At 53.3% G+C, this 24,076-nt stretch overlaps 11 protein-coding genes across 11 annotated transcripts; 5 read left to right on the top strand and 6 right to left on the bottom strand.

Annotated features, from left to right (window-relative positions):
* Positions 1 to 1,463: 1,463 nt before the first annotated feature.
* On the top strand, positions 1,464 to 4,007 carry RHO25_004978 (uncharacterized protein; the record flags this gene model as incomplete). The annotated part of the gene is made up of 1 exon (XM_023595886.2): positions 1,464 to 4,007. The coding sequence occupies one exon, from the start codon at positions 1,464 to 1,466 to the stop codon at positions 4,005 to 4,007; it is 2,544 nt and encodes an 847-aa protein (XP_023457190.1).
* Positions 4,008 to 4,249: 242 nt separating this feature from the next.
* Positions 4,250 to 7,396, bottom strand: RHO25_004977 (uncharacterized protein; the record flags this gene model as incomplete). The annotated part of the gene is made up of 1 exon (XM_023595885.2): positions 4,250 to 7,396. The coding sequence occupies one exon, from the start codon at positions 7,394 to 7,396 to the stop codon at positions 4,250 to 4,252; it is 3,147 nt and encodes a 1,048-aa protein (XP_023457191.1).
* Positions 7,397 to 7,949: 553 nt separating this feature from the next.
* Positions 7,950 to 9,233, top strand: IDH2 (NAD-dependent isocitrate dehydrogenase; the record flags this gene model as incomplete). The annotated part of the gene is made up of 3 exons (XM_023595884.2): positions 7,950 to 8,021; positions 8,094 to 8,165; positions 8,232 to 9,233. The coding sequence occupies 3 exons, from the start codon at positions 7,950 to 7,952 to the stop codon at positions 9,231 to 9,233; spliced, it is 1,146 nt and encodes a 381-aa protein (XP_023457188.1).
* Positions 9,234 to 9,847: 614 nt separating this feature from the next.
* On the bottom strand, positions 9,848 to 10,873 carry RHO25_004975 (uncharacterized protein; the record flags this gene model as incomplete). The annotated part of the gene is made up of 2 exons (XM_023595883.2): positions 9,848 to 10,789; positions 10,838 to 10,873. 2 exons carry the CDS (start codon positions 10,871 to 10,873, stop codon positions 9,848 to 9,850), a joined length of 978 nt encoding a protein of 325 aa, XP_023457189.1.
* Positions 10,874 to 11,255: 382 nt separating this feature from the next.
* Positions 11,256 to 12,456, top strand: RHO25_004974 (uncharacterized protein; the record flags this gene model as incomplete). Its single annotated transcript, XM_023595882.2, has 3 exons — positions 11,256 to 11,287; positions 11,638 to 12,222; positions 12,438 to 12,456. 3 exons carry the CDS (start codon positions 11,256 to 11,258, stop codon positions 12,454 to 12,456), a joined length of 636 nt encoding a protein of 211 aa, XP_023457194.1.
* Positions 12,457 to 12,962: 506 nt separating this feature from the next.
* Positions 12,963 to 13,706, top strand: RHO25_004973 (uncharacterized protein; the record flags this gene model as incomplete). The annotated part of the gene is made up of 3 exons (XM_065602613.1): positions 12,963 to 12,973; positions 13,042 to 13,444; positions 13,500 to 13,706. 3 exons carry the CDS (start codon positions 12,963 to 12,965, stop codon positions 13,704 to 13,706), a joined length of 621 nt encoding a protein of 206 aa, XP_065458685.1.
* A 704-nt stretch (positions 13,707 to 14,410) lies between these two features.
* On the bottom strand, positions 14,411 to 15,411 carry RHO25_004972 (uncharacterized protein; the record flags this gene model as incomplete). The annotated part of the gene is made up of 3 exons (XM_065602612.1): positions 14,411 to 14,592; positions 14,676 to 15,137; positions 15,192 to 15,411. The coding sequence occupies 3 exons, from the start codon at positions 15,409 to 15,411 to the stop codon at positions 14,411 to 14,413; spliced, it is 864 nt and encodes a 287-aa protein (XP_065458684.1).
* Positions 15,412 to 15,770: 359 nt separating this feature from the next.
* On the bottom strand, positions 15,771 to 15,950 carry RHO25_004971 (uncharacterized protein; the record flags this gene model as incomplete). The annotated part of the gene is made up of 1 exon (XM_065602611.1): positions 15,771 to 15,950. One exon carries the CDS (start codon positions 15,948 to 15,950, stop codon positions 15,771 to 15,773), a length of 180 nt encoding a protein of 59 aa, XP_065458683.1.
* Positions 15,951 to 16,596: 646 nt separating this feature from the next.
* RHO25_004970 (uncharacterized protein) lies at positions 16,597 to 17,705 on the bottom strand (the record flags this gene model as incomplete). The annotated part of the gene is made up of 3 exons (XM_023595880.2): positions 16,597 to 17,484; positions 17,546 to 17,641; positions 17,691 to 17,705. The coding sequence occupies 3 exons, from the start codon at positions 17,703 to 17,705 to the stop codon at positions 16,597 to 16,599; spliced, it is 999 nt and encodes a 332-aa protein (XP_023457192.2).
* A 1,529-nt stretch (positions 17,706 to 19,234) lies between these two features.
* Positions 19,235 to 19,780, top strand: RHO25_004969 (uncharacterized protein; the record flags this gene model as incomplete). Its single annotated transcript, XM_023595879.1, has 2 exons — positions 19,235 to 19,291; positions 19,349 to 19,780. 2 exons carry the CDS (start codon positions 19,235 to 19,237, stop codon positions 19,778 to 19,780), a joined length of 489 nt encoding a protein of 162 aa, XP_023457193.1.
* A 117-nt stretch (positions 19,781 to 19,897) lies between these two features.
* Positions 19,898 to 21,074, bottom strand: RHO25_004968 (uncharacterized protein; the record flags this gene model as incomplete). The annotated part of the gene is made up of 4 exons (XM_023595878.2): positions 19,898 to 20,101; positions 20,162 to 20,857; positions 20,938 to 20,978; positions 21,041 to 21,074. 4 exons carry the CDS (start codon positions 21,072 to 21,074, stop codon positions 19,898 to 19,900), a joined length of 975 nt encoding a protein of 324 aa, XP_023457890.2.
* Positions 21,075 to 24,076: the final 3,002 nt, after the last annotated feature.

Below are 24,076 nucleotides of genomic sequence, written 5' to 3'. Positions count from 1 at the left end.
TGCGTCAACGAGGCGACGGTGGCAGACTCGGGGACAGGTCGCGCTGAGAAGGCAGATTGAGGTTTACCGTCCGGATTATGATCACAGAATATTCTGTTACTCGCTAGTATGCGAACGCTGTTCAGTGTGCGATCGAAAAGACTAAGGGCATTGGCCAGTGGGTCTCTGGGAAGGGAAGGGCCGTAGGCCAAGCACTTGCATGGCATGTGAAATTGTCGGGGACCCAGCTAGGTCCGACCGAGCATGCATAGGGGGCAGGCAATGAAGGCGAATAGCAACAACATCGCGGACCCATAGCCCATAGCCCTATCCATTCGGTGTGTTGGCATACCCAACCGTACACTCACAGCTTCGAAGTGTCCAGCAGTACTAGAACCTTTCGGCCACCATGGAGAGCCTGCGAGAGTGTTCTATGCGGCTTGTGTTCCACCAGGGATACTCTTCTCAGTTTGCACATCACGGAATGCCACATTCATTGGCACAATGGCGGTGCTCATGGACTGCGAGAATCGTTCGTCGGAAGTCTCCGAGCAAGCGTACGCGGAGTCCTGAGCCCTCCACGTTCCCTGACCGTTTCTGCAGATCTCCACCGCCCATACGTCCCAGAAATACCGATCGGACCTCGTACGAACATCTCGAATGTGACGACGCATCGTCGTGGGCTTCGCCGGGAGAATTTACGCACATAAGTGCTGCGCGGGACACGTTCCGACCTGTGTTAGACAGATGGCTCCATTGCTTGTGTGCACGAGTGCTCCTTCCATGTGCAGAACTCTGGGTTGGACCGTGGGATTGAAGCTACCATTCGCTGTACTGCTAAGCATTTGGATCAGCGCAAATGCTGGCGGGAGATCGGGCCCTTCACGACATGAATTCATCTGAGAACTATGCTCCCCTGAAATTCACCTTCATGATGAGACGTGATGCGATGTCGAACTGCAAGACAGAAACAGAGGCAAGAGCAAGCAAGGACGAACAAGTGTTGTGCAGATACCAAACAGGGATCACGCATCCCTTGGCGGCCCGGCGGGATCGACGCACGACGCTTGTGTTGGGTTTGGCTAACTAGACCCTTCCACATACAGGACCAGGGTGACTGCTGTCAGCTGCGCTTCTTCACGATGATGAAGTCGCGTCCAAACGCCTCTTCATGAAGTACACTTGAGTATCAGCAACCATGGTACGGTATGGATATCTGTCGGCCGCACATCGAACCAGCGAACCAGATGGTCAAAGCGGCTCTCGCGTGCGCGCCGATCACACCTCGGTTTTAGCCTGCAAGCCACATCATGTATACTTTTTACGGAGCAGCTTGGCAGGGTGGCTGCTTGTAGATCCACGGACGCGCTGAGGACGTGGTGTTTCCTCTGCGCTTCTCACGTCTATCATGAACTAATCGCATCTTTCTATCTCTTGGTCATTTCGTAATTTGTCCTCTTGCAGGCAGGAGGCTCGTACCGAGGATGTCGAACCGGCAGTCCTACAAGCTGTTGGAGAATGGGGAGGATCCGGATGGCGAGGAGTTTGGACTTGCTGACAAGCCAGTCAGCGAGAAAAGGAAGAAGTTTCTGGAGTCTATGCAATCATTCAAGACGCTAGTTGGATACACGCAAGAGCGACAACAAGACCTGCAAAGGAGGACGCCAAAGTCTCTGTCCTTACTATGGAATTGCTGGACATGGGTCTTCATCGTTTCGGCATTCCTCATGGTGGTTGTGGCGGGGGCCTTCTTCACGGACGTGTTCGGCGATGGCCCAAGAGAAGACGTTCTACAATACATTGACCCTCTCATTGGTACTGGACCTGGTGGCCATGTGTTCGCTGGGGCAACATTGCCGTTCGGAATGGCAAAGCCAGTGGCGGATGTAGTAGGGGAGAGGATGGGAGGCTTCGCTTCAGATCAGACTCCAATTACTGGCTTCTCGTCCTTACACGACTCTGGAACTGGAGGATCGCCGTCGATGGGCAACTTCCCGATCTTTGTGCAGCCATCATGCCCGAACGTTACAGATTGCAAGATGTACAAGACTGTGCGAATGACCCATTATGTGCCTGAGTCTGTATCAGCAAGGCCGGGCTATTTTACCATAGACTTGATCTCTGGCGTACGTGCTGAGATGACTGCAGGCGAGAGAGCATCTCTGTTCAGGTTCACGTTTCCCAACGCAACGAACACATCAGATCCCGTACTCCTCCTAGATGGCTCAGATCTGCCTGGGAGTAATGGTGAAAGAATTATGGAAGTCGACCCAGAAACTGGCCGTATCAGAGCGCATGGTACCTTTAGGCCTTCGTTCGGCGTTGGAGATTACAAGAACTACCAGTGCGTGGACTTTGGAGGAGCTGAGTTGCAAGATACTGGTGGCTTCAACAATACCGTCTTTCCTGGCGGGCAAGTCATGGCTGGCAACAACCAATTCTACGCGCCCAAACAAGGAGTTTACGTTCGCATGAAGGAGATGCAGCCAGGTGACGAATTGCTAGTACGCGTTGGTCTGTCCTGGTTGAGCACTGAGCGGGCCTGCGAAAATGCTGAGAAGGAAATCAAGGACTGGAAATTTGAGCGTCTGGTCAAGCAAGCAGAGGATGCATGGAGAGAGAAGCTGAGTCCCATCAGACTGGAAACAACAGGCGTGGACAAAGGTCATCTCAGAAACTACTGGAGCGGAGTTTACCGAGCCTTCCTGAGCCCGCAGGACTACACTGGCGAGAACCAGTTGTGGAACTCGACCGAACCATACTATGACAGCTGGTACTGCATCTGGGATACTTTCCGTGGCGTGCACCCCTTCTACATGCTTGTCGATACCATCTCCCAATCTCGCATGGTACGATCTCTGCTTGACATTTACAAACACGCTGGATATCTGCCGGACTGCCGCATGTCTTTCTGCAAAGGTTTCACACAGGGAGGATCTAATGCAGATGTCATTCTGGTGGACTCATTCATGAAGAAGCTGAAAGGCGTAGACTGGACACAAGCATATCAAGCAATTGTGAAGGACGCCGAGGAGCAACCACTAAACTGGGACATCGAAGGGCGTGGAGGTCTCGAAAGCTGGAAGACACGCGGATACATTCCCTTCCGCGACGAGGATCATGGCGGTACCCGCACCCGCTCCATCTCTCGAACAGTAGAGTATGCCTACAACGACTTCTGCCTCGCTCAAATGGCCAACGCAACAAACCGTGGCGAAGATTACCAGAAATACGCCGGCCGCGCAAGCAACTGGAAAAACGTCTACAACCCGGACGAAGAGTCCATGGGCTTCAAGGGCTTTCCCCAACCACGTTGGCCGAATGGTACCTTCGGCTGGCAGAATGCCACTCTCTGCTCCGCCCTCAACAATTTCGATGGCTGCTACCTCAATCCCTCCGGCCACGAAACCTACGAGGGCAGTCCCTGGCTCTACCTCTTCTATGTCCCGGGCGACATGCAAGGCCTCATCGACCTCTTAGGCGGAAAAGAAGCCTATCTCGCCCGCCTCGACAAACTGCACTCATCCGGAGTTCTATACATGGGTGACGAACAAGCCTTCCTCACCACTTTCCTCTACCACTACGCCGGCCGTCCAGCCCTCTCCGCTAAGATCACACACCACTACATCCCCTCCATGTTCAACGATACGATCGAAGGTATCCCCGGAAATGACGACAGTGGGGCAATGGGAACATTTGTCTTCTTCTCCATGCTCGGTATCTTCCCCTCCGCAGGACAGTCTGTATACTTCATCATTCCGCCCTTCTTCCCAAGCGTGAGTATCAAGAACCCGCAAACTGGCAAAACGGCCACGATTCGGAATGTGAATTTCGATCCTACGTATAAGAAGATTTTCATTCAGAGTGCGAAATTGAATGGAAAGAAGTATACCAAGAATTGGCTTGATCATATGTTCTTCTTGGAGGGTGGGACGTTGGATTTGGTGTTGGGAGAGACGGAGAGTGAGTGGGGGACAAGACAAGAGGATGTACCGCCAAGTTTGTCGACGGGGTTGTATTTTGGATGAGAAGATATTCGACGAAGTTTGATGTGATGTGTTGGTGGCTTGTAGATGATTGGAATACAGTACGAGTAATGCGAGAGTGTTATGTAAATCTCATAATTTGAATCAAGTCAAATGTAGACGGAATGATGATAAGCTACTCGTCGATGCATAAGCCGCGAGGCATTGGATTACACGATTGTCATAGCTAATCTTGCGCTGCTACCCAGACATTGATGCCGACTTGGACGACAACGCACTGGCTCTTATGCCTTCGGCGCCTCTCTCCTCCCTCTTCGTTCACGTCTGAAACATCCAAACTCGCCCTTTGTGCCTTCCCTCAACTTCTTAAGAATACCACGCATCTCCGGCAACTCGCCCTGTAGTTTGGCTCTTGCATCGTTATCCGTTCGTTCATCTAGCGCGAGATAGATCTGACTCTGCACTTCACCGGCTCTATCGGTTGTGTAATTGTTCAGCGTCTGCGCCATGAACTCAACATCCAGCGTTGCTTGCATCAAAGCGGGCAAAGTATAATGCTTTCGCTGCTTGAAAGCATTGATCAAAGCCACAGAACACTGCTCAAGCATAAAGCTCAAGATCTGATTCGTGAGAGTGCTGGTCGTGGCAGAGGTGACCTCCGCATGGACTAGGACGAGTGCAATGAGTACATCGTACACGTATGCTCGAGCGTCTATGGGACGAGGTGTAGCAGGCTCCCAGCCCTTGGATACGATTCCGTTTGTGATCGTCGCAGTAAGGTCGTCCACGAGAGGCTTCACATAGGCTTGGAATAGTCGGGCATCAATTTGCGCAAGCACGTCTCTAATGGTCTTGCTTTCCTCCGTCAGCTTGACGCTGAATGCTGACTCGAATTGCGAGATGAGCTGTGGTATCACTTCACTCCGCAAGTGATTCAAATTTGACAATGTGATCAACATGCGTTCATTTCGATTCGATGCGTTGAGAGGCTCGGAGCCAAGTGCTGCTGCGCCGTCCATATCAACCTGGCGGTAGCGCGCAATAGTGATGCCATCTGGATCCGCGTCCTCGTTGAAATCAGAGGCATCTCTGTTGCTCCTCTCGGCATTCTCCACCATTCCATTGAGGCCCTTGTAGAGACTGGTCACGAATGTGCTGCGGATGGCCTGCAACAGCTTTGCAGAGGGAGGCACGATCACGTCGCCACTCTTAGTTGACGCGTCCGAGATGTATGCAATCTTCTGCACGTTGCTCAGCACTTTGTCGAACCAAGCCTCAAAGTAGCTGGGTAGCAGAGTCAAATCTCTTCGCTCGGGACTTCTGGTCCAGCTTTCAAGCACCTTGCACTTCTCGGCATCACTGCTCCAAGAAGCACAAATGCCAGTTATGCAGCGCTCCCGTGCCGCTGCAAGGGTGTTCTTCAGCTTTTCGGGCTCGTTGGACATCTTCACGGTGCTCATAGCCGCCATCTCTCCGAACGCAGTACCAGTAATGGCAATCAGTCGGGACAGGTAGAAGGAGCCGGACAAGGAATTTGCACCTGGTGGCCAGAACGCGTACGTCTCCCATGCGTTTCCCACCTTTGGGCTTGGTTCAGGAATGTTCTGTGGATCGAAGGAAAAGCTTCGCGATTTAACGCCGGAGATTGGTGTCTTCGCATCAGGCGAAATTGGCGTCGGTGGGATTGGGCTGTACAACAGGCTTATATCATCCACAGGGGCATCTTGGAAGAATGCGTTGGCGTTGTCTCGTAACAGGGCGACCATTTCAAGCGCTTCCTTACGGATCGCATCAATATGCTCTTGGGACAATTGCAGATGCGTGTAGTCCTGCATTGCGAAGACAGCCGTTGGGAATGCTTTCTGAGCTTTGTTATCGACGAATGACTGTGCACTTTCATGCCAGTCGATAACTTCGCCCAGTATGCCATTCTGCAGTGACAGGAGACTGTTGACTGAACTCTGTACCTTCTCCCAGAAGGAGAGAATGTTCTCAGTATCGAGATCGCGCGTCGCATGACCAGCAAGGCGGACATTCGTGCTATTAGCAGAGGCAGCACGAAGGTGTTTGGCGAGCGCGATTTCATCAAATCTCGTGTTGGCGGCCAATCTCCGACGCTGGATCTCAATCTCAATTCTACTCCGTTCGAATGTTCGAGCAATCTTGTCCTTCAGATAGAGGTAGCGACTGTTGATCCAGACCCAGATGGGGTTCTCCTCAGCGCCGAGTTGCAGCAGGATGGCGATGAGTTCCATGTGCAGCTCTCGATCACTCTCCTCTGCCACACTCGCAGGCCTTCGGCCATGAGAGTTCTTCAGTCGTCTCCAGATCTCCTTCTTGAAATCATTGATCTGGTCATTTACCGCATACCACATTCGTGCTGTTACAATGATCTGCTGTACGTCCGCATCACCGAGCTCCATTTCGTTCTCTTTGGCAATTGCAGCAATATCGCGAGCCTTATCCGCGTGCTGCTTCGCCTGTCTGTAGGCGGCCACGACCGAGTCGTAGTCGTTCTTCTTGATCGCCTCATACACCGTTCCCGGGAGGCGGAATATTTCCCGATGTTGCTCCAGTGAGCCCAGCACTGCTTTCAAAGTCTCCTCCTTTTCGTGACCACCGAGCGCAGGGCCCCAGACCTCTTCCGCTTTGATGGCGAGTTCCTGCAGAGGCTGTTTGATGCCCTGCACGCCATATTCGGACTCCTTCGTCAACGCATTTTTCTTCTTGTCCATGTATGGGATTTTGTTCTGGCTGCCAAAGGGACCGCTGGTGTTTCTGAAATGACTCTGATTCTTGCTCGTCTGCCGCGAATGTGGTCGTAGGCCTGCGCCGAGCGAAGGCATCTGCGATAGCCGCGACGGCTCCACGCCCTGCGTCCTCATTTCCGTGTATACCGTGTCTATCGTCGCCTTTGCGCGCACGAAGCGCTCAAAGTTACTCTCGACCAACACCTTCAGACTCGCCGACTTCTGCTCAATACTCCTGCTCAGAAAGTCGAGCCCGCGCAGCAGGTCTTCGGTACTAGCCTGCTGGTGCACCTGGGACAGGTAGAGCGCCGGATTGAATGTGGTGCTGGAGGTCATGAACTTGTTGCGGAGCGCCAGATTGTCCTCGACTGGGAGTCCTCTCTTGCGCAGCTCTGCGGCTACCGAGGGGGCCACGCCCAGAGCGTCCGGCTCGTCCTTTTGCACACCCGCATCGCTGGTAGCGGTCTTGCTGGTGATGCTGCTCTTCAGACTGGCATGGCGATCGATCTTCTGGAAGCGCGAGTTCTTTCGGGCGTGGGCTCGGACTGGCGTCTGTTCCTCATCGGACTCGTCTTCGTCGTCCTCGTCGTCATCGTCCTGGTGCGGCCATTCGGTGGGATAGAGGGAGGTGAGCTTGTACTTGTTGAGCAGCTCGCGCTCCGTGTCGGCCGATATGGGCATGGCGAGCGCGGGCGAAGGCAGCTATAGGGCGAGCGGGCAGGCGAGAGGTCGATAGCAGCAGCTATCCACGGCCGCGTCCCAGGATTGAGATGTGCACAGGCGAAGGTTCCACGCGCGCGGCATTGGGATTGGCCGGTCACAGCCTCACATACATTGACACGCCGACTCCCTGCTGCACGGCGTCTGTACTACACAAGTGTGCTTGTCTCGGTCGTGAAGCAATACCATAGCACACCGTAGCTGCACACCGGCTTGACGACCAAAGCAGAACGTCGGCCGGCGTGGTGTGCGGCGCAAGTTCCATGGACCATCAAGTCCCGCCGTTTTATGCCGACGAGAGCGCATCCAAGCCCAGCAGCGGTCGTTTCCGGCATCCGCTGTCGCTTGACTTTGCACATGCACGAAGTCTGTTGCCCGCGAGCTGTTGCTACTGCTGCTAATCTTTGCTTTTCACGACCGCGCCATTTCCCACACCCACGCTCCCTCTCGGTCTCCCGCAGTCGCATTGAGTGACTGAAGCCTCCGCAGTGGTCTTCTGCACACCGTCGCAAGGATGTTGGCGAGGGGAATCCGGGCTGCGGCGCCGCGGCAATGCTTCAAGGTTGCGCGACCAGCTTTTGCTCAAGTACGCTGCCACTTTTGCTGGACTGGCAGTGCTCTGTCGAGGCAGCTTCAGTCACTAATTTAGCTGCTACAGTTCGCGCCACGAAGCTATGCCACCGCTGCCGAGGACAGAATCGCTAAATTCCCGGGCCAGAAAGGCTCAGATGTACGTGCATAATCGAACACATGTCAGAAGGAGGAATGTTTATACTCACGCAACGGCGACGGATAGGGAAAGTACACAGTATCGCTCATCGAGGGTGATGGCATTGGACCCGAGATCTCGCAATCCGTCAAGGACATTTACAGCGCCGCGAACGTCCCCATCAAGTGGGAACCAGTCGATGTTACCCCAATCCTAAAGGACGGCAAGACCGCCATCCCAGACGAGGCGATCGACTCCATCACACGAAACTACGTTGCCCTTAAGGGTCCTCTGGCCACACCTATCGGCAAAGGTCACGTCTCACTGAACCTGACCCTCCGAAGGACATTCAACCTGTTCGCCAACGTGCGACCTTGCAAGAGCATCGCAGGCTACAAGACCCCATACGACGATGTGAACATCCACCTTATTCGTGAGAACACCGAGGGAGAGTACTCTGGTATTGAGCACGTTGTGGTCGATGGTGTCGTGCAATCCATTAAGCTCATCACCCGAGAAGCCTCCGAGCGTGTCCTTCGCTTCGCCTTCCAATACGCACAAGACATTGGCAAGCCAAAGGTCCGTGTGGTGCACAAGGCCACCATCATGAAGATGTCCGACGGTCTCTTCCTGAACCTCGCAAAGGAGATCGCCAAGGAGTTCCCCAACGTTGAATTCGACGCCGAAATGCTCGACAACACCTGCTTGAAGATGGTCACCGACCCCCTGCCATACAATGACAAGGTCCTCGTCATGCCTAACCTCTACGGTGACATTCTCTCCGACATGTGCGCCGGTCTCATCGGTGGTCTCGGTCTCACTCCTTCCGGAAACATTGGTGACGAGTGCTCCATCTTCGAAGCCGTGCACGGTTCCGCTCCCGATATCGCAGGCAAGGGCCTCGCCAACCCAACTGCCCTGCTCCTCTCCTCCATCATGATGTTGCAGCACATGAACCTCACACAACACGCCGCACAAATTGAGAAGGCCATCTTCAAGACTCTGGCCGAGGGCAAATACTTGACTGGTGATCTTGGAGGCAAGGCTAAGACGCACGAGTACGCTGATGCGATTATCAAGAACTTGTAGATACGATGTTTTGAAGAAGAAATGAGATCATAACAACACCCGCTGGCATTTGGTTTGGTTCACTTTTTGTGAGTGAAGGCATGAAACGCATATGGCTTGGGCGTTCTTCTTCTGTATCATAAGCTTTGGTTTTTCTGGTTGTGATAGACGAGAGAGACAGAAAGTCGAGACTCCTACTGAATGCAGAGATGAGTTACAGAAGACCTGCCTTTCCTTGAAGTTATCGGGCCGAATGCATTGTGTGAATGAGGAGTTGGTGGCCCGTGCTCATTCGCCATGTGAGTATACATATCGTACGACGGTGCAAGTGCCCGCGAAGAGTATCACAGACTGCGATACAATACGCTCAGACTGTTAGCTCCGCGTTCCACAGCCACGATGACAGCGTACACCAGCATTTCTAACTCGAAACTATGTAGCTCAGCGCAGTCCTGTATTATATCAGTCGGCGTCCAAAGATTGATATGAGGTATTCCGGATTCATACGTTTTGCAATTGAGCTTCGAATCTGGAGACTTGCGCGGCAATACATGCGCAGAAGTCATTACATGTCGGCGCGGTCTCTTACGGGCGTCAAAAATGGCCCAAATCCATCGTGACCACTCCACACAATCTCATGACATGTCCATCTCATCGCTAGCTTGTCCTCTCTTCTGCCGATCTTCAACTCTCTTCTTCGTAGCAGCCTTGCCGTCTTCAATCCACTTGTCGTACGTCCCGTCTTTGAGCTTCTGCCCAGCAACGCCTTTCATGAGCTCGCCGACGAAACCAACGAAGTTATGTCGCCTCAGCGCGTTCTCCCACCTCCAGTCGCGTCTCTTCTGCTCCTCCCTAGCCAGCCACTCCTGGTCACCAACCTCTCGTGCTCTTGACCTTAAGTCCTCACACATCGCGAGCAGATTGAAGCGGATTTCTGTCTGTGGGTATCGTTCTATCCGCTTCTGCAACACAGGCATGACGGCGTCAGAGAAGATCTCTGGTGGACAGGCTCCCGCATCGCCGTGTCTGATCGGTGCAGGCTGAAGTCCATCAAGCTCGTAGAGTGTGCTGTTGATGCTCGTGTAGGCGATGAAATGGTAGACATCGTCATCGGCGGTCGCTAACCGTGTCTCGTCGGATACGAAAGGCGATGATCGGGCGAAGGAGTTGTGTGTTTCGCGAATGAGGTCTGAATTCGACAAAGCTTCGCCACGGAATTCGGCTGGAAAAGATGCAGTGAATTCCTTGAAGTCTTTCAAGTTTTGTCCAATCTCTACGCCTCCATCTTCCTGGTTGTCTTTATTGAGAAGAACGCTGAGAAGAGCTTGTGTGCCGCATGCATTCTGTATTGTCTGCGCTGCAAACCAGACTGGCTCTTCTTGATTCTCCAATGCTCCGTAGTCAAATTCGCCATCTAGTGGAGCATCTTTCTTGGGCTTCTCGTCGGTGGGATATTTGAACAGGAAGATGACTCCTATCGGGTTGAGCTGCTGGAGTGATTCCGCGTCCAGCGAAATGAGCTCTTCGAACTGTACATTCTTGACGCCCAGCGATTCGATGAGGTAGGTGAAGACGCCCTGATGCCATTAGCGGTGCATCAGCGCGGGGAGTGGGAAAGGCAGTACGGCATCGCTCTCGATGGTGTTCCAGCCGCCGGACATGGTAGTGCGCTGTGCCTGGCCTGGTCGTCGATCGGATGTCGGAAGTGGTTGTCGGGCTTGCTAGGGAAGACGCGATCATCGGAAAGACGTCGCGCCAAGACGTGAAGCTGCGAGCTTCACAAGAGTGACGTGTGTGGCATGTCTTCTTGCCTCTCCGACCTTGCGCAAGCGCTGCATGTGAACGACGCTATCCAACTTCTGCATCCCGCTCTGCCATCATTTATCACCTCAGTGAGCACTCGCGACCATCGAAAGAGCCTCCCTACACACGACGCGGTAATTGACGACTTGACCCCAGTGTCTTCCGACAGCCAGCTCGAGTTCCTCGCGCGACCGAACAGTGAAGCAGACGACATGTCCTACGCCGCAGCAGCCGCGCCTCATGGCAAGGAGCAGGAGCAATCTCTCGAAGAGGTGAGTTGATATCTACCACGTCACTACATTTTGCTCATTTCTAACAATCATGATAGAAGTACGTGTATTCCCTTAGCATGGGCTTAGGCCATTGAGCACGAGTGTTTGGGCTTGACGAAACTCGCGATCAGTTGCTCATCTGCGCGGCGTGAAAGCTTTTATACCGCCTGATGACTCCTTCATGGCGATTGAGAGCTCGAACGGCCCAGGAACGCACTACGATCGTGGATACAGTCAGTGAACCAACAAGGTTCAGGATGCGACGGAGCTGTGCTCGTTGCGTCCGCCCAGCATCACTGCTCAGTAACCAGCCTCACATGGCGCCTTGCGCAACTAACATGCCATCGCAGGGTCCCAGATGCCATTCCAGAGATCCTTCACGAGGATTCAGGCGTACACTCTCTCGAATCGCTGAAGTCATCGAACGAACACCTCCAGTCTCTGCCATCAGACTCGTCGTATGCCGGTCAACAGGAAGCGGAAGAACGCGCCGAAGAGCTCCGACAACAGGCGAAGCAAGCAGGAGATAAGCTCGACAAGAACGCACGAGACTTCCAGAATGCTGCAGAGAAGAGCGCAAATGACTTGAAGAAGGACGGCAAGAAGCTGGAGAAGAAGGCCGAGGCCGAATTCGACAAGGCCAAGGGCAAGGCTCAAGAGGGCTACGAGAAGGCTAAGAAGGAGGGTAGCAAGGTCGCAAAGGAAGTCGAGAAGGATGCAAAGAAGGCTGGCGACTGGGCTGAGAAGAACCAGAACAACCCAGTCGTACTCGGCAATGCTGTCGCCATTGCTGGTCTTGCAGCTCTGCTGGGCACTGGCGCATACCGTGCGCACAAGTCCAATACCCTGACGTGGAACGTCGTGGGTGCATGGGCAGGCGTGGTTGGTCTGTTCGCAGTGGGTGACTACTATGTGTCACAATATTTCTTCAAGAAGTAAGTGAGACTCTGGCATTACGCTTCCAATCGTTGTGCGACAGCACGGCGATGCCCCGGGGCATCCTACCTAGAATCGGCGAGAGCGTTCGGGAGCACGGGCAGCACGACGCGTGCTTCCACGCAGGCTTCAGCTTCAAGGCAACGCGCCACCAGGAAGCCATGAAATGATCACAGCAACGAGATAGAAAGTAAATTACTAACGCGTTGCTCAGGTATCCACCAAAGAACTAGGAGCTAGCCGAGGATGAAGAAGGAGAGGTTTCACAGTGCCCGCAAAATAATCCATGAAAACGACATCAATCATCGCAAGAGGACGAGGACATGTGTGATGACTAGAATCAACTGGTTCCGAACGCACGCGAGGGTGAAATCAACCCAGTGTGGGCCAGCATGTCTGCGATCGTGCTACATATGATTGACACATTGAAGAGTCGTTGCGAAGTTTTTGACCTCTACACTCATGCGATATCTGAAGAAGAGATGAGGGATGATTTCAGCGTTCTTAGCTCTCAGGCACACCCATTGTATAGTAGTACTGCCTAATTGTTCATCAACGTGTCCTGTTGTCTTCGCATCGCATATCTCAGAGCACTGAATATCCTGCCAAATGTAGTCAACGCACTTTCAGCTGCGAATGTTCATTGTTGCCCCTGTTGGCCAACTGGCGCGCGCCATCTGACGTAATCGCAGTCCACAAAACCGAACTTCAACACTTCCAGCCGAGACAAAGTTGCCAAATGGCTTCACGGTACGCAACTCTCGCGACTTGAGAACAGAACTCCAAAGAACTAACGGTAGGTCTTCGCAAACTCGTAGGTTCGCCCGTCAAAACGACGCGCGCAACGCGCTCTTCTCCAACTACGATTCCGCATCAAATCGCTCTCGACCCGGTTCCGCTGCCTCGAACCCTCAGCGCTCTTCAAGCAGGAACCCGCCATATGCCAGTACAGGCTCACCGTATGCGCTGAATGGCGCCGCGAACGATAATTTCGCGCCCGCAGGCGGCAATGTCTATGGAGCGTATAATGCTGGACCGATGAATGGAGGGGGCTCTTCGCCGTATGGGGTTACGGATAAGAAGAATGATGATGCGCCGGGGTTCAGGTCTGCGACGCCGGATCGCAAGGGGAGGTATAGTGATGCTGTGTTGGAGAGTTTGGAAAGTCAGAATGATGAGCAGGCTGGGGAGATGAGTAAGAAGGTGAAGATGTTGAAGGAGGTGAGATATTTTGGGAGGATCTGTGGGTGGTGGGGAGAGGCTAAAACTGTTGCAGCTCACGATGGCGATTGGAGACGAAATCCGAGACAGTACGAAACTTGCGGATTCGATGAACGATTCGTTTGAAGGGGCGAGGAATCGACTGAGGGGGACGATGAATAGCATGTTGAGGATGGCAGAGCGGACGGGTGTCGGTTGGAAGGTGTGGGTTCTGTTTTTCTTCTTCATTTGGTGTTTGTTTGCATATGTGTGGTTGTTCTAGGTTTCTGCAAGGCGATTCCCAGTTAAGAGGGGACCGGTGGCAGCGTTTCTAAGCATAATACGAACATGGCATATGAAGAGGACGAACGAAACATATTGACTGCAGTCAGATCATACCTCAAGGCTACTAGTGAACGTTTACTCGGAAAGATTCTTCCTGCTTGACTATCAGTCTCCGTTCTCCTGGCACCTCTGAAATGGCACGATTCTTGGAGAGAGATACACCGTTCGGTGACGCTTCCCGACTCAGAATTCTTTCTATGTTCTGGGCATCTCCGCATTCATTCCCTCAGAAACTACAGCATTCACGGAGAAACGTGTCAAACAATTGCTTTGCGCCAGAATTCATCCTCGCCGATGCTCCAATATTAACTCCAAACCTCTTTGAAATCCCTTCATACCAGAATACGACGTCTTCTCCTCCAAAATTGCTTGCTCAAACTCTGCACATGTCCAAAACCCACGCTCCTTGCCCAGAATGGCGCGCCAGATATCCATTGCGGCATCTAGAATAGCCACTGTTGACCAACACTAACTGTTCTACATTTGGACTGAATGCAAGTGCTGCCACATGGACACAATGGCCGTGATCTCTTGAGTATCCGGGTCCACTCGCAAAGATATATGATGTTGTGTATTGCTTCTCGAAAAAAGCGAGAGAGGGCCAAAGAATATAAATTCAACGCTTGCGACATCCTCATGGAGCTAGTCGTGCCATAGTTCGCCCTGGGCAACAATGACTGGAAACTTGACACGATCGAAAACCTCATGTAGATAGTCGTTGAATGCATCCAGAACCTTTCCACCGTGGAGCTGTTTCAACTTTTTCCGAAGAGAGGCACTGCTGGCACCAACACTCTTCATTGTATTGATATACGGAATGAGATCTGTGCCGAATTGGTCCGGGAAACCCTAGTAAGCAGCCTGGTATACGCGATCGAAGGGAAAGCTTGACCACTGAATTGCTGACATTCATCTGTAGGGTTGACGCTGCCTTGACACGGGTAGGTTATCAGACACGCAAACGGACTATCGAATTGTCCACTCGGCGACATCAGGCAAGTTTCTGGGATGTTGATATCTGGGATCTTCGCAAGCTCATCTGCCAAGCGCTGTTGGAAATGGGACAGAACTTCAGAGTCGCCCGCTGGCCACGGGGTGCTAACATCCAGCACGCCCCTTGCGCTGTCGAGATTTGACTGAGAACGTTGCAATTTGCGGACGAATCGAGTAAAGCGATCTTGAAGGTCGTCCATAGTGGCACTCGTGAACTTTTCGATCAGATCTGTTGGGGAGGCGGTAGCGAGCGCCCCAGAAAGGAGTTTCCTTGCAAATGACAATGATAGGAAATGCACATTCTCATCCGTGCGTGCTGGAGTTACCTGCCATCGAATATCTTCGAGGAGCAGTCGGGTTTGCAACTCGGAAGTGTCTACAAGAGAGATCAATCCGAGGCTTTAGGCAGCCAAGTCTTCGTGGAATTCACCAGGCTTGTAGACAGACAGGCATCGAACATATTCTCGCTCCCCATCTATTCCATTCAGCTGATCCAGCACCTCGGGCTCAGACTTAAAGTCCTCTTCGACTTTGATCTCCACGTCCGCAGCGGCATCGTCCGAAGTCACCACGGTATGTCTTGACTGGAAGAAGCAGTCGAAGTCCGCCTTGTTCGCAGAGGTCCGAGCGGGCAACCTCAGAATATTCATCTGCGCGGAAGCAACATGACGACCGAGCAGTCGATCCCTTGCCTGGCCATATAGCACAGTTCGGCTTGCGTATCAGAATGATTCTCCTTGCTCCTGTGCTGCATGCCAGCGCCGGTCCTCCACCCATCAGGAGCGCGACGCCTAACTGCATAGAAGTCGCGCTTCTACTAAGCCTGTGATCGGATTGAACCGGATCATCGATATCTTTGAGGCCACCACAGACGGGATACCATGTGTATGTACACTTGTGTGATCACGACATTATCTTGTATGTCAAGTGTCAACTCATCAGGGTGGTAGATACCGAGAGGCTGAGTTGCTGGGGTGTCCAGAGCGGTATTGCCTTATTCCGCACGCGCCTAAATCCGCTCCGCTTTTCTTGTATTGACCTGTGACTCGCCATTGGTCTCGGCGGGATCGTCTTCATCAATCAATCGCCGCTTGGTCCTTGCCAATGTCTGTGCATTGATTTGTATCTCGCCTTTGGTCTCGTTGACGGCTTGGATCAGTATAAGAGTAAGTATCTCCGGGTCGGCCATGTTAGCAGATACCAGTAGCTGCTTATGTGTTTCTTTAAGCCTTTCCAGACAACCTCCAGTACGGCTCTGTTCTCTGTAGATCCATACGGCCCCATCAGCTGATCGAACTCATTCTCATCCCGGTCGGAACGCAGTATATGGACACCAGCAGACTATCTGGGCTCTTGTCCCAGTTTTGTTATCATAAGATCGTGTTCGGCACAGAACTTAGGAATTGTACCTTTGGGGACGATGCATCCACGCCGCTCATGCTCCGTAATCAGCTGCCGGAAGTCTGCGACCTGGTTCAGTTTTGGCGATATGCCTGTTGGCAACTTTGTGAGCTAGGAGTCTGAACTCATCTGCAAAAGCAGTCCCAGTCTCTCAGTCGGCTTCAGAGGAAATATCTATTCGAGGCTACATTCAGGAGCTCTGCATTCGTATCTTTTTCAGAGAAACGTATTGTTCGTTGTCGATTTACGCGGTAGAACCATCACGATCGAGCTATGGATCTTTTGCCCGATCATACGAGCTATTGCGACCACCATGTGAGACCGAATGTTCGTATATTTGTGCCTGCTGCGTCTTGGAATTGTTCAAGGATGACTGTTGGCGACACGTTTGCCAAAGCCGCGGAGAATAGCTCTCGCGCAAAAGACAGCGACAACTAGTAGATGGCGTCTTCTGTGTGTGCTGAGTGAGTCCGCCATCGAGTATGTTGTAGAAGCAGTTCATATCGCAGCTCCGATGTCTCCGCAGAAAATATTGATGCCTCGCTCCAAGGCGTCAAGTCTTCTCCGAAGTCCCCCGGTCGATCTATACACAGGCATTGAACATATTGTTCTGGAATGTCTATTCCAGAATTCCCACCAGGTGTTTCCAGTCCGGGCTCGGACGGACTGTCTTTTCCGACTTTCACCTCTGTGTCAACGTGTGTGATCGTGGTACTGTCGTTGACGTTAACATCAGCCTCATCGGGGAGAGGGGTGTATGATTCCTGTGTTGTAGCGAGGTCACGATCGTTGGGAGTGAGTGCTTTTCTTCTCATCGGCTCAGGGATTACCTCGGTCTCTTGAGTCTCTTCAAGTCTGCCTTGTGGTGTCTCCCATCCGCTGCTGATGTCGGGGATCGCCTCGCTGTCCGAATTATCCAGTGTGGTGGTGCTGGGCGTCGCAGCAACCTTCTGTCTCTTCGCGCTCCTCATCATCATCTCGAATTGGGCATCGATCTCATCGAGAGCAAAACCCAGCACTCGACTAAGAATCTCGCTCTCTCCGATGCCAGAAGACTCCATCAGGGCCCTGTGCTTTTCTTTGAAGGCAGTCTGGACAGGTTCTAGATTGTCAGCGTCCGGAGCGATTGTGTACACCTTGATCAGTTGGTTGAGTTCGTTCTGGGAAAAGCCGGCACGCAGAATCCGTAGACCAGCGACAAGTCTTGGTGCATGTGCCCAGTCCTTGAGAGAGCGTTTCTGGATGAACTGGATGAGTTCGTTGTCCGATATGACGCGGCCCTGTCGCTCGCGGTCGTTGATCAGGCTGTCAAAGTCCTTGAGCTTCGGGAAGTCTTAGTAAGATTGATTACACGGGATGTAAAGAAGTGGGAGTGCAACTTACGTGCAGCAGCCTAGGTATCCCGCGTGGGTTTGTGGCACTCCTGGCCCTGGATTGCGCTGAATAAGGCTTGACCCTGAGGGTTCGGAAAATTGAAGTCTGATCAACGTCAGCGACAGCACGTCCATGTGAGTGAAACCCGACATACATCGTTCACGCCCATGCTCGTGCTGGCCGTGCCCACGCTCGCGGTTCTGCAACTTGCGGTGCTCGAGCTCGCGGTTCTCGTACTTGTGGTGCTCGAGCGCGCGGTGCTCATGCTTGCGGTGATCGGGCTTGTGGTGCTCATGCTTGGGATGCTCGAGCTCGCGATGCTCATGCTTGGGGTGCCTTCGTCGTAGTTGTTGAGCCGCGGGTCAATCTGCTGATCGAGCTGCTGATCGAGCTGCTGATAAAAGCTGTTGAGTGTGAAGTGGAAGTGCTGGCGTTAGGAAAGGTGACGCGTGAAAAGGCCCTGCTCGTTGCCGATGTCTGCTTCATTTCCTAGGTAGCCGTATGCTGGAGACTGGAGCAATGGATACGGGCCAACGGGCGGAGTGGAGTTGTAGTCAGCTATCGTGGCGGCAGCTGGGCGTTGGTACGGCGTGCCGTGCAGTACGCCGCGTGAGGCACCGCGCGCTGTGTCTTGCCTTGTAGGAGGCATTGCCGTGGCAGGTCAGATACGCTCGAAAGAATGAGTGTGGTCATTGAGGTAGAAGTCGATGAGGTGGTTGGAAGCCCGAGGTGAAGTTGATTTAAAGTTGTCCGCATCACTTCCAACGACACTACTGAGGAAGTCGCAACCAGCGACCGCCGGTTCTTCCAACGCGTTTCATCCCCAGCAAATGTCGTGTTACATGTACTCCCAATGTGCTGGCCGCGTATTCTGTGTTTCAGGTGAAGACTTCAGCGATACGAGTCCGGCTCCACAAAACTCTCCAGCTTCTACATCTGATCTCTCAGGCGCATTTGCTCCTTCGCCTAGTCATTGGCTTCGTCTCGCAGTTCATCCAGTTGCTCTTCCAGTGCAGTCACCTCTGCGCGTGGGAGCACACATTGATTGTAGCCGTGGCCTTCTTCATTGTACGCAGCTTGTGGAGCTTGCAGGGTCACCATTGAGGCGTCGCAGCTACTGTGCTTCTTGTAGTAGCAGTGAATGCAAGACTTTGGGAGGTCCCTTCCAGCAGCGCGTGCTTCGACACTGTATACCATACACTGGACTTCGTCTTTGGCACACTGGTCGCAGGGAACTTCTGCTTCGGCTCCTTGGTCCGTAAACAGTACGGCGACGAGATGATGGATGCGAAGCTGCTCTTGCTTATTTGCGTTATTGAATGTGTCTTCTGGTAGGAGGACCACTCCTGGGCTTCTTTCCTCTTGTCAGTGCTGAGCTGCTTGTGGGGTTCCGGCGTCAGGCTCTGCTCAGATACGCCCGCCGAGCGCTCTTCCTTGCGACCAGACTTCTCCTATTTGACCGGCTTCTGTATGCCGCAGCTAAATCCTCAACAAGCAGTCAAATGCTGCGTTGAACAATTTTAATCGCAGTGAACGATATGGAAACGCCCAGCAAACACTTTCGAAAACGCAGCATGGAATGTGAATGTCTTGATCGCAGTCGTGAATGTGGCCTGAGTATAGATAGATCTCAGATCTTGATCGTCAGCTCCGCGCAACACGTCCGCCTCCACACGTCTGAATCAAAAGCCTTCGATCATGTCTACCGCAGACATTGAACCGCCGTCCTACCATGAAGCCAATTCGGAACCACGCGTAAGCACACGCAATCGAGTCGAGCATGAAGCACAAGTAAGCTAACTTACACATCAGGCCATCCCACTCATCATCCAACTACACCAACACTCTCCTGGTCAACTTCTGGACGAGCATTTGATGACAGCCGGCAAATTGCTCAGCGAACAAGGCGATGCTATCCTGCTGCCTACCACGACCACGTACCAAGAAGCTCTCACGTTACTCAAAGGTCGAGTGCTGGCCCGCGCTGCTCTGATGGCATCTTCTAAGCAGTACAGATTCTTCTGTAGACTGACTGCGATGATTGATGGGCAACAGATTCTGCTGGAAGAAGGAAGTTGGTTGGCTGCGAGACATTTCTTGCGGTATCATGACGATGCGGAGCTGCATTTTCTGTTCAGCATTGTGCCTACGAAGTATAGTGGTGATGGATTGTTGGAGACGATGCGCAGGAAGTTTGGAGGAGCCGAGATGGAGAAGATATGTTTAATCGAACTCGGTTTGTGATGTTCGGGTGGTTGCTTGTGTGAAGCATCACGTGCTTGGAGCAGAGATGAAGTGATGGAGAACTCCGTACGAATTGCACTGCAACGTGTTCATCTCGCACGAATTATGACGATTCAATCACTCCTTGCCTACCTCCGTGCCTGTGCCTTTGTTGATGTAGACCTCGCTCAGAGATTCGACAATTTGCAGTCTGCTTCGATCTGCGAACGCAATCTCAGCATTGCCCGGTCTTTGCACCAGCACGGCTTGCATTTTAGCCTCACGAGCAGCATCGATCTCCTTGACGTTGTCACTCAGGAACAGTATCTGCTCAGGTTTCCACTGTTGCACGTCAGCTCCAAGCAAGCCAGGCAACTTCGGGCTTTCCGAAGGCGTTCGTACCTCAAGTTCCCGAGCTATGGTTGCATAACTCGCCGACTCAGTTTTCATGCCAGCGTTGGTCGTATCAAACCAGCCGTCGAACAGAGCGGTCAAGTCCTCAGTTCCAGGTGGCTGTTCATCATTGGCAGAGCCCTTTCCGGCATCGTCAGGTGCTTTGCCAGCATCACCACTGGTCGCAGGAGTAGTTGCAACAGATTGAGAGCCCGCTCCGGATGTGACATCAGAATCATCATCACCGCTTGTCTCAACGAGCTGCTTCTTGGTCGGGGGCTTACCCGCATCGGACGCTTGAACTTCGGTATCCCCTATCGGCCTCGCACGCTTCGTTCCCGTTGCGGGCGTTGTCTCAGTTGTTTGCACGTGGCCGAACAGCAACTTCTGGGCAAAGACGCTGCCTGAGGAGTAGATGGCGAGAGATAAGCCGTCGTCCTTCCATTGCCGAAGTTGGGGAACCACATCTTCGAAGAGGGTTGTTGCATAGGCACCAGTCCGATAGCCATCTTGCCATAGGTAGCCTTGAAGATTTTTCAAATAGGCAACCTTAACATCGCGCTTCGTGAGATCCTCCACGTGCGCTTGAAGAGCTTCTGGCGATTTGCGATGCTCTTCTGGAAACGCGTCACGATAAGGCACGAACGTTACGTCGTCCCATTTTCTGCTGAGGACAGCTGGCAACGCCTTGAGGGCGTAGGGAAACTAGAGGCAGCCGTGTGAGCACGAGGTGTCGTTGTGCCGAGCGCTGTGGTTGGAATGTGAACCAAGAATTGAACACCTACCAACGTAGCATGGACGAATGAGATGGGGCAAACAGTCCCTTCTACGCCGCATGTCAGTCACGAGCGTCAACCTCCAATACACCCATTCGACGGCATGCCGTACCAATGTCCAGAAGTACACAGCTGATTCCGTCCATTTTTGTGGTGTCGCAGGTGATGTGTTGCGCGGCGGCAAGCTTCCAAGCTCTAAGCGACATGGTTGTTCAGACACGAATGTGGCCAATCACAGCGCCACAATCGATGCAGGAACCATCCATCCATCGTTCGGAGGCGCCGCGCCTTCCTCGTGGACGCTCATCAGCCAGGAAAAGAGGAAGGTGTCGGTGCGAAGCGCTGAGTGAGGCATTGATGAGACATTGGACGTGCAGACGTTTCGCTGGACCAGTTGAGCTGAACTGCCAAACAACACGTTTTCGGCGTCGAGTCGTGGATGGTTCGCCATGGTGAGAGTTGGCCAGCATTCGTGCAGTGTTATTTTCTTACACCGCCATGTGTAGTTCCCTCACCCGCAGGCTCCTATGTCTGAAGAAGCCCGATCATAACGTTGGCGCGATTAACGAGGCGTTGTTCGTCCGGCCTTGGTTATGTGACTGAAAGATAGGCTGCAGGACCGGAACGCAGTGCATGAGAGGATGAAAACACTCCGTCGAGCTACTGCACGAGGTAGATGTTGTCCCAGAAAATTTTCACCACGCCGACTCTACATTGGCTGTGGGTGTTATGCTCAGATTAAAGAGTGCATACAATGCGTTTCGATGTCTCCAGACTTGTCACCCCTTCCACACCGACTGTTACACGGCAGACGAGCCGTGTCGAGAGTTGCTGCGCTTGACGACCTATTCTGGCTGCTGAGATGCGGACTGGGCCGGCAGCACGTGCACATCCCGCAGCGTGTACCTGTGACGGCGCGACTGCCCGTGCCGCGATGTGCCAATGGTCCTCGTTCTGGATGAAGCCTTCTGGCAGAACTGACTCGGGCAGGCTCTGGCGAGGCCGATCCGAGGAGCTCTGCTGGGCGACGCGCATCACATTCCAGCACACGTGACAAGCCATTGTGTTGTGCTCGTCAGCATTGCAAGCACGGTGGCAGGCAATCTGGTGGCTCCATTCGTGAAAATTGCACTCATCACCAGGCTTTGTCAGGATACTACGGCAACGTCATCAACACCACCACCACAAACGGGCGTGCCATTATTGTGTCCGAGGTGCTCACGAGGACAAATACACGAGCTAACGATCGGTAGTGGTCTCGCCTGCCTCCGACCTTGGTGGCTGATGTTTCCTGCATGAGCCCGTACCGCCGTACCTCGCCGTGATGCATTGGCTCACGCGGTCGGCTGCCAGAATGTGTAGCTGCGAGTGCGAGCTCGCAATGTACCACTGTGAGATGTCGAGAGGTCGTCGTCGAGATACAATATACCGTCGGAGGTAGGGGGTGAGCTTGGTGCCATTGGTCGATCGATAAAGACGCCGCTGTTCGGGCTATTCGGCTGAGTAGAGATTGCGCTTTTCCTGTCCCAGCTTGCTTCGCCTACTTTGAGTGACGTGCTGGCGGGGTCGTCCGCTCTTGCAATCTCGCAATTTCCCTAACTTAGAGTTCGTCGTGGCCACCTCTGACGAAGGCTTGCGCAGCCATTGGCTTTGCAGGGACAGTGCCCTTGAGCCTGAAGACGTGGACTGACAGCTCTCTTGGTGTGAAACGGCGTCTACAGGCATAGCTACCGCTCGGTCAGAGCTGCCAGCAAAGCGTTTCAAGGTATCAATCAGCGCCCGTGAGCCAGTGGCAGACACAGTGCGACGCTGCTGCTGCCGCCGACGCCGACGCCGACGAGATAGACAAGGGCGCTTCGAGGCGGAAAGCGGAAGAACGTGGAAGAACAAAGACCGTGGACAGAAGTGAGTGGCAAACGAGTCTCGGTCACGCCTGCCATCCCAGCATTTTCGGCATGCGTGATCATACACGCTAGGCTGCATCCGTGCCTTTAGCTTGCGCGGCAAGGTCTGGCTTGGAGACCCAAGCGTCCTGCCGCTCCTGCGCCCACCCGTCCAACAGCCTCCCATCGTACACCGCTCAGTAACCTTCTCATCACCAAGTCTCTCGTCAAAACCACGTCCTGCCGCTGCGCATTGGGGCAGACCGCACTTGCATTGCACACGTCGCAAGCCCTTCCCGACCGTACACACAGCTCTTGCACGTCCACCCGTACCGCGCAGAGTCAGGGAGCAGTCGACTAGACGTCAGGCGGACAGCAACGAGCAACAGCAACAACCCGCCGCCCATACCTCATTCTACGCTCGCAACCTCCTACGAGATCACCGCCATCCCCGCCATCCGCCGCCAGATGTAACTGCGCGAAACAGGGTCCCCAGTGTCCGCTACGCCCGCCGGGATCTTTGCAGCGTCATCGGCACGCTCGACAAGGAAACAAAGCCACGCCTCCAGCTGTCATCTTGGAACACCCCCATCACGCAAGAGACCCACGCAAAGGCACTCGCCTGGCTGCCTGCTCTCCACTGCTATAACAAACAACCCGGCCTCACGAACTCAGTTGGCGCCCCTTTGATGTTCGACAAGGAATAGCAGCGTGCTCCCGATCTCAGGCAGCTCCACTACTCTTCCGCCCGCATACCTCCTCGACTCACATACCCTCTTCTGGATCGACGCACCCCTCGATCGACCTCACCTTCCGCCCGCACCGACTACTCCTCTTCTTGTCATTTACTTCTCCGTGTACTTGCTTTATACCGACAACTCCGAGCCGAACACACCACCACATCTCTTTGTAACGCCATAACGACCATACCTGCTCCTTGACGGACGCGCACCTCGACCACGCCAAATCTGGGCGAGCTATTCCACCAACAACACAAATCTCCTTGTACACATGATAACACCGACAATCCATATGTTCCTTTAAAACTACCACAACTCCGGCCATCACCACTTTGTTACCGCCAGCGGGCGACTGAGCGACTTGTTTTCTGTATTGCTATTGCGGACCGAGCAGGAGTTCACTACGGTGTGTTGCCAGCGAACGACCTTTAACGGCATTGTGTGTTGGAGCGGCTGAGCCTTTTCCATTTGTTGTTTACGAACCTCGACGAATCCCACGGACTATTACCCTATGGCCTGTATGCG

The sequence above is a fragment of the Cercospora beticola genome, chromosome 3 (assembly GCF_033473495.1).
Source record: "Cercospora beticola chromosome 3, complete sequence".
NCBI classification, from domain to species: domain Eukaryota; kingdom Fungi; phylum Ascomycota; class Dothideomycetes; order Mycosphaerellales; family Mycosphaerellaceae; genus Cercospora; species Cercospora beticola.
This window is presented reverse-complemented; position numbering and strand designations above follow the sequence as displayed.